This window comes from Rhinolophus sinicus, chromosome 17 (assembly GCF_057876585.1).
Source record: "Rhinolophus sinicus isolate RSI-liver-muscle chromosome 17, RSI-T2T, whole genome shotgun sequence".
Taxonomy (NCBI): Eukaryota; Metazoa; Chordata; class Mammalia; order Chiroptera; family Rhinolophidae; genus Rhinolophus; species Rhinolophus sinicus.
The window spans coordinates 109,242,722-109,256,509 of record NC_142517.1 but is presented as its reverse complement, the minus strand read 5'-3'; the positions used below and the strand labels follow the sequence as shown (position 1 = coordinate 109,256,509).

General features: G+C 52.8%; 1 protein-coding gene across 1 annotated transcript in view; it reads right to left on the bottom strand.

Moving 5' to 3' along the window:
* NUP210 (nucleoporin 210) overlaps positions 1-13,788 on the bottom strand; it is a 130,768-nt gene that overhangs the window by 41,507 nt on the left and 75,473 nt on the right. The window contains exons 16-20 of the mRNA XM_074334110.2: positions 12,377-12,550; positions 6,911-7,103; positions 6,279-6,385; positions 4,363-4,467; positions 4,171-4,272 (exon numbers count right to left, since the gene is read on the bottom strand). Coding sequence (XP_074190211.1) covers positions 4,171-4,272; positions 4,363-4,467; positions 6,279-6,385; positions 6,911-7,103; positions 12,377-12,550 — 681 coding nt within the window. The remainder of the gene's footprint in view (positions 1-4,170; positions 4,273-4,362; positions 4,468-6,278; positions 6,386-6,910; positions 7,104-12,376; positions 12,551-13,788) is intronic.

Genomic DNA, 13,788 nt, shown 5'->3' with positions numbered 1-13,788 from the left:
TTCCATCACTTTGAGTACCTCCTGCCACTCCCTCCTGGCCTTCAATGTTTCTGCAGAAAAGTCATTTGATAGTCTTATGGGAGTTCCCTTGTATGTAACCCTCTGTCTTTCTCTTGCTGCTTTCAGGATTCTCTCTTTGTCTTTAACCTTTGCCATTTTAACTATAATATGTCTTGGAGTGGACCTGTTTGGGTTTATCCTGGTTGGAACTCTCTGCACTTCCTGGGCTTGAATGTTGGTTTCCGTCATCAGGTTAGGGAAGTTTTCAGACATTATTACTTCAAATATGTTCTCAATCCCTTGCTTCCTCTCTTCACCTTCTGGTATTCCTATGATGAGCATGTTGTTGCACTTGATGTTATCCCAGAGGTCTCTTAAAGCATCGTCATTGTTTTTTATTCTTTTTTTCTTTCTGTTGTTCTGTTTGGATGATCTCTGCTAACTTGTCTTCTAAGTCGCTGATTCGATCCTCTGCTTCATCTAACCTGCTGTTAATTCCTTCAGGTGAGTTCTTAATTTCAGTAATTGTGTTCTTCATTTCTAACTGGTTGTTCATTATGATTTCTCTATCCTTCTTTATGTTGTCTCTAAGCTCCTTAAAGATTCTTATCAGCAGTGTTCTGAACTCTGTCTCTGATAGGTTGGTTACCTCTGTTTCATTTGGTTCCATTTCTGGAGGTTTCTTCTGTTCTTTTATTTGGGACATGTTTCTTTGTTTCCCCATTCTGGCTGACTCTCCGTGTTTGCTTTGATGTATTAGGTAGATCCCCTAGAGTTCTTAGTTCTTGCTGGGTTATCTTATGTAGTATGTGTCCTTTATATTTGACTTGCAGTACTTTGTTCTTCTCCTCTGCGTGTGCTCCAAAGGTGACTCATGTGTTGTGTATAGTGTCCTGTGAAAGAAGATCTTTAATTTATTTTCATTTGTGAGTAAGTGGAGTTAACTCCTAGGCTTACTAGTTGTGAGACTTGGCTCTGTCCACCGCAGGGTGTTTGCTGCATGAGGGTTGACCACTTAAATGTGGTTTGGCCTCTATGGGCTCTTGTGCCTGTAGAGAATTCCCTCTGGGTGTGTCACTTGTAGGTCAAACCCGGTAGTACTCTGGTTTGGTCTGGAGTTGGCCTCTGGGTATGCTGAATCTTGTGCCTCTTAAGCTGGGCCCTGCTGGCTTTTGTGTTCTCTGTTCCGTCCTGGGATCCCCTGCGTCTCTGCAGCTGCGGATGCCATCGGCGTTTCCACAGCCGCAGATGCAGGCCACGTCTCCAATCCGCTCCCTTCCCTCTTCCCCTGCTCGCCCAATTTGCCCACCTTCAAGTAATCCTTGCACGAGTCTCTTAGCTGTTCTGTGTGATGAGCAGAGAGCCCTCTGATGGGTTATAGATGTCCCGTTTGTGATAAGATCCGGAGGAGAACTCAAAAAGTGCGCCCCGCTGCCACCATTCCTATTATGCACATTTTTCACAATCTTGAAACTCCCCTCTTCTTGATAACAGAAGAGCTACGTTTCATCTCTAGAAGTAAAACACGGCATATTTCAAGCACTTGCAATTATGTACAATTTGAGGTTTTCCTTTTAATGTGAAGGATTTGACAGTGAACACTCATTTACATGGCAGGAGGAATGGCCTGAGGAATTATTCTTTCTTTTATAAAGGGAATAAAAATGCTTACAGGAGGGCTTCAGATATGATCTGAGACTTCTAGCAACCCTCAAGCTTCCTCTAACAACACATATTTGCTGACAGTTTTGCCTTGCTCTGATTTACAGCAACAAAGCTGAGGTCCTGCTGTCTGCAGTTCTGCTTCTAGGAAGAACAAGAATACTATGGCACGCTTCCTCACCCTTCATTGAAAGACAGCACTGTGAAAAAACATCCTCTCCACAAGATAGCTAAAGAGCAAGGCTGACCACTGGAGAAACATGAAAAAAATGTTAAAAAAAACAAACACAAATAAACAAAACACTCTGAACTGTCCTAGAAACACACATGCTAGCAAAACTGACAAAAAGAAACAGACAATCTGAATAGCCATGTAACAGGCGAAGGGATGGAATTAGTAATCAAAAAACTACCCACAAAGAAAAGCCCATGTCCAGATGGCTTCTGGTTAATTCTACCAAACATTTAAGAGTGATTGTTACCAATTCTACATAAACTCTTCCAAAAATTAGAAGACAGAATACTTCTAAGTCATTCCATGAGGTTGATATTACTCTGATACCCAAACCAGACAAAGAAATCACAGAAAAGACCACAGACCAATATCTCAGCAACAAAATACTAGCACACTGAATCCAGTTACATGTAAAAAGAATTATACATCATGATCAAGTAGTGGTTATCTCAGGATTGCAAGGTTGCTTTAACATCTGAATGTCAGTTAACATAACACATCACATCAACAGAATAAAAACAAAAAACGCACATGATCATCTCAAGAGATACAGAAAAGCGTTTGACAGAATCCAATCCCCTTGCATGCGAGTGTGCATGCGTGTGTGCGCGTGTGTATACACACAATAGCAGTGGTAGCTAAAGTGTACAGAGTTTCTTTTTGAAGTGATAAAAATACTCTAAAACTGACTGTGGTGATGGCTGCACATTATCTATGAACATATGAAAAAACACTGAATTGTACACTTTAAATGGGTGAATTGTATGGTATATGAATTATACCTCAATAAAGCTGTTAATGAAAATACCAACAAAAGTCTGCTAGAGGTGCACAGTGGCTGTCCCTTAGACGTGGCCTGTGCTCCAGTGTGCCCCGGCCCCCATCCGACAGTCACCACCCGACACTGAGGCTAACCAGGCCCATTTCACACAGCACCCCAAGAACACTCCTCACACTGCCCGTTTCCCTCACTTGACACCTGCCCCACCGCAGAGGCAGCTGATTCTGTGACCCCTGTGTCAAGACAGTCAGTGGATGCAAACAGAGAAATGGACCCACAGAGAGTTATGGTTACAAATACCCTGCAGAGACTGAGGTGACGTGCTTGATTTCTAACTGGGAGCTGTACCTGCACAAACTTACTGTATAACCGTGGGCAGGGGAGTCTGGCTGGATTTCTGAGAAGAGATTTGGGGGATGGGTCTCTGTGATGTGAATTCCAATTTTAGCCATCCCTGAAAGTAGGAAGTTTATTCCATGCAGTTGCTAGCCTGTGAGGGCTCACCTTCGGGAACAGGAAATGCTAAAGCCCATCAATGCGGACATGAGGACTACAGATGGCTCAGGCAGGGCGAGGCCCTAACCTGCCCTCCGTACTGCACCATCTGAACCCTACCACATGCCAAACACTGAATCAAGCCCAGCCCCTTTGGCATCCAGGAAAAAGTCTCCTTTGGTACTGGCACAGTGGGAAAGCAGGTCTGAGGCTCAGAGCAGCCCAACAGCAACTGCAGAGCTGCAACTTAACAACACTGCTGGGGGTCACCGCTGTATTGTTTTTGGCTGCCTGTATGTGCAACTACGGCAGTGCTCTGACACACTCAGTAGTAATGAATTTTTAAAGAAAGTTCACTTTTCCTGATTGCATAATCACTCACTGTGCAGACATGCAGCCATTGAGAATATGCAGCCTTTGAAAATATTGGTGTTTGTTTTTACGCTTGTTACTCTTTACTGGAACTACAGGGCTATTTTTATAAAACAAAAGATTTAAACAACCCACATGCTCTACAAGGACAGAAAGGCTAAGTACAAATGACTGCACAAAAGTAATCAGCCAGCCTACACAGCTACATAGGAGGGGAAACCTTAGAATAAAATAGTTGAAAAAAGTGGGATACCAAATTGTTCCACACCATGAACAAAGATGTCAAATTTGCAACAGGGAGAGGATCAAGAAAGGAATGTGGAAAAATAGAAAAAGGTGAGACATCTTTTAAAAGCACCTTTCTGGTTGTTACAGTGGTGCTTATATAACAGTGTTTTCATCTTAACTAAAAGACTGGGAGGAAACCATTAGCTAACTAACAGTGGGCAGTGTGTAGAGATGGAATAAAAACCAGAGTTATCCAGCAACGACTGAAGTCACCCCCAGTGAACCCAAGAATCAAAAGCCCCCCTGTGACCGCAGCTGTTGTGACTAAGGGCAGGATTTCGACATCATCGACCCAGGAGCCCACAGCCACACACTGTGGACACAGCCCCGCACTCACCGTGGCACTGCCCGTGGCCTCCTGGTACACCACCTTCACAATGTCTGCGGTGCTGGTGTTGAGGAAGAAGTAGCCAGAACCTTCTCTGATGTGCAGCTCCACCTGCAAGTTGGGTCAGGCTGGGTGTGAGGGGCCAGGGCTGCCACCTGACGGGCACATTCAGGAGGCCAGGTGGCCGGGAAAGGGCTGTACCTGCACTCCAGGATGGTTGTAGATGGTCACCTCTTCCGGACTCACCCTCACGTCCTCCACCAGGATGAGTTCTATGGAGGCCGACACGGGCACGAGAGGGTCATGCTGAAGGGGCAAGGCCAAGGCCATCAGACCCAAGATGCAACAGGCCAACCCCAAGCAGCCCATGGGCCTCCCCACCCCGGGAAGAGCAGGTCCAGAGGCCCCAGGTCCCGGTGTCAGCCCAGGGTACTCATTACGTCTGGGACACAGGCCCCAATGAACCCATCGTGCAGGCCCAGCTGAGAGGCCACGTCCTATCTCATGACCCTGCCAAGGCAGGTGCCCTCATCCTACCTGCCAGGCCCCACACAGTGGGCAATTCACACACACAACCCTGGACAGGAGGGGGCACACAGCAAGTGGCAGCTGCAGCGCTGTGTGCGAGGACGGGTGTCTAGGCACACAGCAAAGCTCCCGACCAGCCTGGGGTGTGGGGGACCCTATAGAGGCGTCCCAGGTGTGCTCACGAGGGCCTGAGCTCGGCCCTCACCCCCGGGGTTACGCACATGTTTGAGTATCTACTTCCCGCCACACGTCACTCCAGGGAGTGTGCTGGACCGACCAGGCTCTGGCCCACATATACTCATATACCTGAGCACCTACTAGATGCCAGGTACTGCGTTAGGTACTAGCGGGCAGCAGGCGCCCTCAGGGAGATGTGTTCTAATCAGGGATTAAAGGGAAGCAGTAAACGGTGACAGAAAGGTGTGAGTGGTGGGGGCCATGGAGGCTAGGATGGGGTGAGAGGGAGGGGCTCTCAGGTAGCCTCTCAGGTGAGCAGAGACTCAGAAAGGGAAGGTGTGAGTGGTGTCAACAAAGAGGGGAAAGCCCATAGGGTAAGGAACCTAAGTGCAGAGACCCTAAAAGGGGGGCCTCGTGGATGTTTGCGCCCCAGCAGGGAGGCCCATGAAGCCACCAGCCACCAGGGCAGGTACCAGCTGCTTCTCAGGGCCACCTCCCTCCGGGCCAGCCTCCTCCTGCTGCTCCCACTGAGGTCACGCCCTCTTCAAGGGTGGCCTGTCCCCCACCACCCAGAAGACAATCCAAGCTGCTTATCCCGGGGCTTAGGGTCCCTTGGATCCAACCACACCCTCTCTTTACAGCCATTACCTACTGCCTCCACCCTATTCAAAACCTAAGTTGACTGCCACCCTTGTCCCAGAATGGGGTGGATGGCATCCAGGCAGGACCATTCTGGGAACTCTTCCCACTCACCTGGTATGTACCCATCTGCCACCCTCCGGCAGCACCTCTGCCTGGGCCCGGTGAGAAGCTGGGCTGCATACCACGTGTGCATGCAGATGGTGGCAACAGTGATGCATGTGGAGGGAGGTGGTCTGCGCCATGACAGGGGGAGCACTAGGGGCTCCGAGGCCTGAGGCACAAGCAGCTGCTCTGTGCTGGGGTTTGGGGAACTCTCGCAGAGGAGCCCACATGGCAGCCGGGATGGAAGGGACGGGAGGCCGCCCGGTAGAGAAGAGTAAAAGGAGAGGATGGCGTTGCAGGGGCTGCAGGTTCAAAGGCACCAGGCACGCCAGGTGGGTCTGTCAGTCAGGACGCCAGAGAGAAGAGGCCGGGCAGGCAAGCTCGGGCTGACAGCGCGGCTGCCTTCAGCCAGAAGGTCTGCGCACTCCCCAGGCTGTGTGCCAGAGCCGTGAAGAGCAGCAGATCCCTGCGGCCCTAGTGCAGGCGTGTGGGGGGTGTGTGGGGTGTGGGGGGATGACACTGCAGGCAGGGGCTCAGCGCCCAGGCAGGCCCACCACACTCCACACAGGGAGGGGTGTGACTCGGCAGCTCAGGACACTAGGACACCGGGAGAAGGCGGGCAGAGCAGGACGATTCCCCCGCCACCAGGGGGCCCGGGAGTTACCTACCGGCTGCTTCACCCGGGCTGCACCAAGGTGGGACTGCTGGTAACCAGTCACAGTGGCGGAGATGGCTGTGGTTCCCGATGCCTTGTGTACAGAAATGGGCTGCAAACCTGAGTCCAGAGAGAGGGAAACCCATGTCGCATTTTTCCCCCATGGCTGCCTGGGAGGTAGCCCCTCTCTCCTTTTGATTGCAGTTTTAAATCTCCCACAGTCCTAAAAGTAGGTAACGGAGTTTGTTTAAACTGTATGTACCATAAGGGTTAGTAGACCGTGAGCAAGCTTCCACAAAGTGGCTTAGCCAAGATGGAGAAGACGGACTCAGTCTGGCCTGCGAGGGCTGTGGCTCAGAGCAGCAGTGCTGGAGCCAGGCTGACCTGCTATGTAACCTGGGCCTTGGTGCTTACCTGCAATGGCCCTGCGTCTGCTTCTCCATCTCTAGTTCCTACCTCACAGAGTCTGTGCAGGACTGAAGGAGAGTTGTGAGCCCACAATGCTCCGTTTCGTCCTGGAGGAGAGGAGTTCCAGACAGCAGCGCCTGGCAGTGCTGGCTGCTAGCACTCCTCAGCAGTCTCGCCGCTAGGTCTCACTGCCCTGGCTCCTCCCGCCCGGGGCCAGCCGGCTCAGTGCCCACTCACCGTGCAACTTCTTCTGGCCACTCCCATCCTCCTGGAACACCAGCTGCATGTGCAGGTCCAGCTCGATGCTGGCCAGCGACGGCCTGGTGGACTCCCACTGGATGCTCAGAGAGCTGAAGTTGCTGAATCTGCGGCCCTGCTGGTCATAGGCGGCCAGGTCCAGAACAGGGTTTCGATGGCTGGAGACTGGAACCTGCAAGAAGTCAAGGTCAGGCACGGGCCATGGCCATGCCACACTGGGCACAATGTCCACACTGAGTGAACACTGAGGACCATGCTGGCACAGCCACTCCTGACCACATGGTACACCCCAAACCCGGCCGACTGCCTTGTGGGCTCATGGGGTCCTGTGGGGGGCTGGCAGCGAGTCACTAACCTGTCCTCACTACTGCCTGCTGTCAACACTCCCAGCCTGGCCTCTGACTCTAGCCCGTGGTCCCCATGGGGGCAAAGGGGCTTTGTGATGTCTGGAAGCATTTTCCATGTCACAACTGCAGGGGGTACAACTGGCATTTAGTGGGTAGAGATCAAGGGAGCTGCTGAATACCCTAAAATGCACAGGGCAGCCCCACTGGAAGGAAGGATCTTGCCCAAACTGCCAATAAAGTCAAGGTTGGGGGAGTCTGCCCTAAAGCTCCCCACCCCAGCCTGGCTGCTCTCCTTCCTCTCAGCCTCACCTTTCTGAATCCTTGCCACCTTCTCCCTATGCCCCACACCTCAGCCCCTCCAGGATGTGCCCCCAGTGGTTTAACAGGAAGGCTAATGATAACCCCTAAAATGTCCCAGTGCTACTGGCTTTGCAAAGGTCCTTTCAGAGCCAAATTCTCTCCTGCTTTGAAATAGTGATGTGGGAGCTGTCATCCCCGTATTAAGGGTGAGGAAGCAGAATCCCAGGGGAGGAAGGGAACAATCAAAGGCCACTGGGTGGCTGAGTGGCACTGCTTCAGGATTTAGTTCCAAACCCTGAATTCCTACCACCTACCCTCACCTCTTGCTCCCTGAGCAAATCCGCCCCTTAGAACCCATGCTGGATTAGGCTCACTCCCCCAGGTGATGGTTCCTCCCTTCCCTCCCTGCCTACACAGTCTGGGGGCAGGTAGCGGGGGCAGGAAACGGAAATCCTAAGTACATAGACATCTGGGTCTCAGCTTGGACTTGAACCCCAGCTCTGCCTCTTTTCACCCAGGCAAACTGCTGGCTTCTCAGAGCCTTGGATTCTCCACCTGTGAAATGGGAATCACAACAGAACTCCCAGGATTCTATTTTTAAAAAGGGTCATGTGAGAGCATTTTAAAGAGCCTGGCTCATTGCAATTAATGCGCAAACAGGGAAGGGGCAGCCCTCAGCAATGTCCACAGATGTGTCCGGTCTTCCACCAGGCATGGGTCCAGAAGGAAGGACTGTCTTTCCCTGGTCCTGGTGGTTATGACTGACAGTGCCACGTACTCTGGCCGATGAAATGTGACAAGTGACTTGAGACAATTCCAGAAGGCAGAAGCTTTAACAGCCAGAACAGGACCAGCCACGCTCTCCTCGTCTCCACAGTGGCACCGACCACATTCAGCGGATGCTCACCATGTAAGTCTTGAAAGGACAATGACATGAAGCGGGGGCCCCCGCTGCCCAGAACTGGTGGTGTGAGCAGAAGTGAGCCTGTGCTGTGAGGCCACTGGGTTGGGGTTCCCTGTTCCTGCGGCCTGCAGTCCCCGAGCTCCCCACCTCCCCCAGGACGGCTCCTCCCCCCGTCGCAGCCCTCCTGCCCCCAGAGAACACTGGACCAAAGCAGCCTACAGATTCTAAACGCAGGCAGCACGACCACCTGGGGGCACAAAGCGTGTTGTAAGCATGTAGATGCCAGTCGGGCACTGTGACTGTGGGCAGGGACAGGGGCATGCTATTGTTCCGGGTGCCCCCCCCCCCAGGTGTACCTCTGGGGAACACTGATGTTCTTCCCTTCTGCCTGCCCCCCAGGGAGGACAGTAACACTGTGCATCAAGCATGCTTGAGAGCTTCCTGGGTCCTTCCATTGGCCCCGCTGGGCAACAATATTATCCCCAATTTACAGATGGGGAGGCTGAGGCTTAGAGACGGTAGTAACTTGCTCAAGGTCACACAGGTTTAGGAGTGGAACTCTGCTGGTCTGATGTTAAAGCCCACAGGCCTGCCCTGACCGTGTGCAGCACAGGAGTCAGGTGGACTTCCCAGGCAAGCCCCGGCTGGCTGTGCCGTCTCCTGCACGTGGCTGCTAATCAGCTGCAGGGGCCTGACCCGCTCGGAAGACCCAGGTCAGGCAGGCGTGTGGTTCCAGTTTGTCATTCCGACTGGTCAGCTCCATTCTAGTGACTGGCCTCACCCATAATTTACTCTGCAAACATGTCTTGGTGGCCTCTGACTTTGGAGAGGTATAAAATTAAATTGATACTGCACCTAGCATGTGTGGCAGGAGTATAACTCTGTCGAGGTTCCCTAGTGACAGAATAAATTGCAGGGCCCATGCCTGATTGGCTCTCAGCTCCGGGACCCGGGAATGATGGATCACATGGCAATTCCATATTTGAGGTCTATTATTTCATGGCTAGTGGATCTATGACACATGCAAGCTTCCAGTCAAGGGAGACAACCCTGGTTGACCCAACAGTCATAGACAATGGACAGCCAAACCTGGCTTGCTGAGCAAGTAGCCAAGTTTAAGAACAGGGAAGATGCATGCAAATCTGACCTTTTGTTTTTGCTTTGGAAATGATTTGGGCAGCTGATGTTGAATGGGCTAAGCAGGGCAGGCTGCCCTCCGGAGGGGCACCTCTCTCCAGGTCTGCACTATTCCCCACCCCCACCCCTTCCCTAGCACTGCTTCCACTTGACTTTGCTAGGAGCCAGCTTGAGTCAAGGACAGAAGACAGCAGGACACAGCACAGTGAGTGCATTTGTACACTCATTCATCCACCACATTTACTGAGCTCCTGCTGTGAGCCAGGCTCTGTTCTAGAGAATCACAGAGAAAAATGATCGTGTAAATTCTACAGCATTCAATACTGTTAGTGCTTGGAGGCTGGTGGGGGGCACTGAAGTACGAAATGTGGGGTGGTGAAACTTTACATAAGGTCTGAGGCTGAGAAAGTTCCCAGCGAGACGGTTACATTCGAATAAAGAACCGAAGGAGGTAAGAGAGGAAGGCATGGACCTGTGGGAAGGTAGAGAGTTCAAGCCAGAGGGGGCGACAAGTCAGAGACCCAAGCAGGGCACATTCCAGTGTGCTCATGGATGGCAGGGCTTCCAAGCAAGGACGGAGTGGCTGGCAGGGAAAGAGTGATGGGGGCAGGACCCAAGGCCCTGCCAGTCACAGAAGGGGCTTCAGCTTTTCCTCTGGGTGGGTGGGATGACGCTGGCAGGGCTGAAGGAGAGAGTAACGTAAAACGCCTAAGTTACCACTCTGAACACCGAAGTCCAGTCACACTTTGCTCCTTGTGACATTGTGACTCCACAATCATTCAAAGGAAGCCAGCCTGTGTTAGGGGCAGGGCTTAGCCCCTACCGCTCGCCCTGTGGACTCAAGCTGCTCTCCAGTTCCCAGCCTTAGTGTGATTTTATTCTCTCCACAGGGATAATTGCTAAATACATAAAGGTGATAAAATGTAAAACTTTTAGGACATTCACCTTAATAGTCCCCAAAGTCAGGGAAATAAAATTCTTTTCCTGAACACACAAGATTTTCAGCTTGGGAAAGATGGCATCTGCTCCGTGCCACAAATACCGCAGCCTGAGCTCGGGGTGAATGCTGTTCGCTGGGGCTCTGAGCCCTGGTCTCCTCCATCAAGTGGGATAGTCCTTTCCTGGACGCTGTGGGGGGGAGGGGGGTGCTGCGAGGCCGAGCACAAAGAACCCTCACTTTTAACTGATGCTCACTTGTAACGTGACCAGTGTTGGGACTCCCACACCCAGTGACTAACAAAGCCTGAGAGAATGCAGAGACCCACCACTGATCGCCAGAGCAACGGGAGGAAAAGCTGAGCTAAACCTATAGGGGCATGGAGGCTGAGTCACGTGCCAGATGGCGAAGACTGGTGTCTTTCCTAGAGCTGCAAAGAGATACATTTGGACATAATACAAAGCTGCCCTGTCCTTCACCCAAGGGGGAGCCAACCCCCAGAGCTTGCTGCCAGGGGCTGGGAGGGGCTGCTGAAATGGGCAGCTTCAGAAGGTTCCAACAGGCATCAGAGCATTGGCACTGAGCGTTCTCTGGAGAACTGCACAGAGCTGAGAGGGTTCTGTCCCAGAGGCTCCAGGAAATGCTCCCCTCAGGGGGCCACCAAGGCAAACTGCCACTGGATGCAGGGCTGGGACTGCAGGAGCCACCGAGGAGGCACTGAGCTTGGAGCTGGGCAGATCTAGGTTCTGCCTGTGGGACCCTGCCCACCCGAGCCCCACGGGCCATGTGGAAAGGGGTACAAGGACCCTGGCCTCACAGATGGTGATGGGGACCGAGGCACAGAGGGGAGAGTTCCTGGCACACACAAGTTTTCTGACTGCTGTGTAGGCACAGGAACACAGAAACCCTGGTCTGGCCTCAGGGCCTTTGCACTTGTTCTTCTACCTGCCTGGGGCACCCTTATCTCAGCTCCTCTAGGCCAAGAGGCCTGAGGTGGTAAGAGCCCTCCACTCAGGCCCTTGCCTGGCTCCTCTGAAGCGGCCTCCACCAGTGGCCGTCTTGCACCCTATTTTACTTCCTCCACAGCACTTCCCATCGTCTGATCCATCTTGTCTATCTGTGGGCTTCCTGTCACCTGTCCCGATTACTCTGTATTCCAGAACCTAGAACTGTGCCCAGCACAGAGGAGGTGCTCAACAGATACATATTGAAGGAATAAGTGAAAAGAAGCCCAGTCTCCTGCTCAGAAAAGGGGCTGGGGCTGGTGCCAGCTGGAAGCGTGTTCACCCTGCACCTGACCAGAAGGGCTTCTGGGTCCTCCCTGTTCACTCTGGTCTGACTGTCTTAGGGATGGAGGGCTGGTGGGCTGCACCCCAAGAGGACCAGACCTGTGGGTTTCGCTTTACATCCCTGCTGTCAGAGTAACCCCAGGTGGCTTTCTTCCCTCTCCCCACATTTACATTCGAAACACAGCCCCTGTGTGTCCCACACCCGTGGAGAGCGCTGCACCTCTCCTCACAGCACACACAGCCCACTGACAACAAGCCCCCCCCCTCACACCCCCAAAGCACAGAGGGATCCAAGATACAAATGCCGCGTGCCACGCAGAGAGGGGCAGCCGAGTCTGGCATTGCAGAAGCTCTACTTTCACCTGGTACTGCCTCTAGCCCCGGGACTGCTGCGTCTCGTCACCTGTCCAGGTCTTGGGAACCCCATACGTAAAACTGAAACCAAAGCACCCACCATGGAGAGATGGCTGAGTGGGGAGACCAGGTGGCACAGCACTGAGCCACCACCATCACTGACAAGTGTCCACTCACCACTTGCTTGTTCTGCTGCAGCAGAGGACACGACAGGTCCAGCTGGGGGCTGGCGTAGACGGGTGTCAGGGTGAGCCTGGATGGCGGGGCACACACGAACTTCACCACGGCTGGCTCCAGCGCAGGGAAGGGGTTGGTCATGCTGGGCTTGTTCCCCACCGAGAGGGCAATGACCTGGCGGGCAGAAGGAGTAGTCACGCACCCCAGTTGGAGGCCCTGTTCCACTGTGGTCTCGTCTCACCATCCAGCTCCCTGGGACTCCATGTGCTTTTCTGCAGGGTGGGAATGGTGATGACGTCTACACTACAGGGAGGTTACAAGGCCCAGTGACACACGCATGGAGGGCGCTCTTAATCAAAAGCAGGAGGCCTTCTGATGGGAGCCCCTGGCGTCCTCTGCAAAGGTCCGCCAGAACCACTGCCTCTCCGTGGCCCAGGGGAGAGGTGGGTTGGTAGGGCCATGTGGCTTCCCAGCACCCTAGGAAAACCCCACGGGTGCATGAGCAAATTCATCCCCAGTTTGTGCGTTTTTAAATGAAGAATCCATACTAACTTGAAAACATCCATCACAATGAGGTGTGGGTGACAGAGTGTGTGTGCCAGTGGACCAAGACCTGTGGGGTAGGCCAGAAAAGGGCTTACAGAGAGTGAGGGGTAGTGGCCTGTCCCTGGGGGCAGCCCTGGCCCCCTCAATGACACACACTCTGTGGGAAGGAATGGTCCGGTCCAGAAGCCCCTCACCCTTCCTGACCATGAGGCAAGACAAGGGCAGTTCCCACGCTGAGCTGCAGGTGACACCCCAAGGAAGACACACAGAGCACTGCAGTGAGGGGGGCCCTGGAGGCTTCCACTCCAACAGACGGGGGGTGGGGATGGGGGGGTAGGGGGGTGCAGGGGGTGGGGTGGGGGGCACACAGGTTAAGAAACTTCTCTGACTTAATTCTGAAGTTTCTCTTAGGATGCCATTATTTATTATTGTGTATTTATTTTCCTTATTCTTTGTCTGTTTTTTAAAACAAACGAAGCCAGTGGGAAGTGGCCTTTCACTGCGCCTCTTTCTGCTCACACCAGTCTCAGCGTGGTCGTCTCACAAGGACGCCTTGGGTGCATGTACGTGTTTCAACATCAACTGATATTCTTTGCAATATTAAACATGCAAGGATATTCTTCACGCCCCCCCCAAATGGCTTCTCTCCTATCTTTCTTGATTCACGCTGGCCTCCCAACTTGCTTTTGGTTTCCCAGCTTTGGGGCACTCTGAGAACAGAGCACAGCCCTACTGTGAGCAAAATGAGTACAGGGCCCTGAGCCTGGGGACTGAACTGCAAGCTGCCCCTTGATCCAGGCGATTCCAGCCCCGAGCTAGTTCAGGTCACAGACATGTTCTGCTCAGTCCACCCAGCCACCTTATTT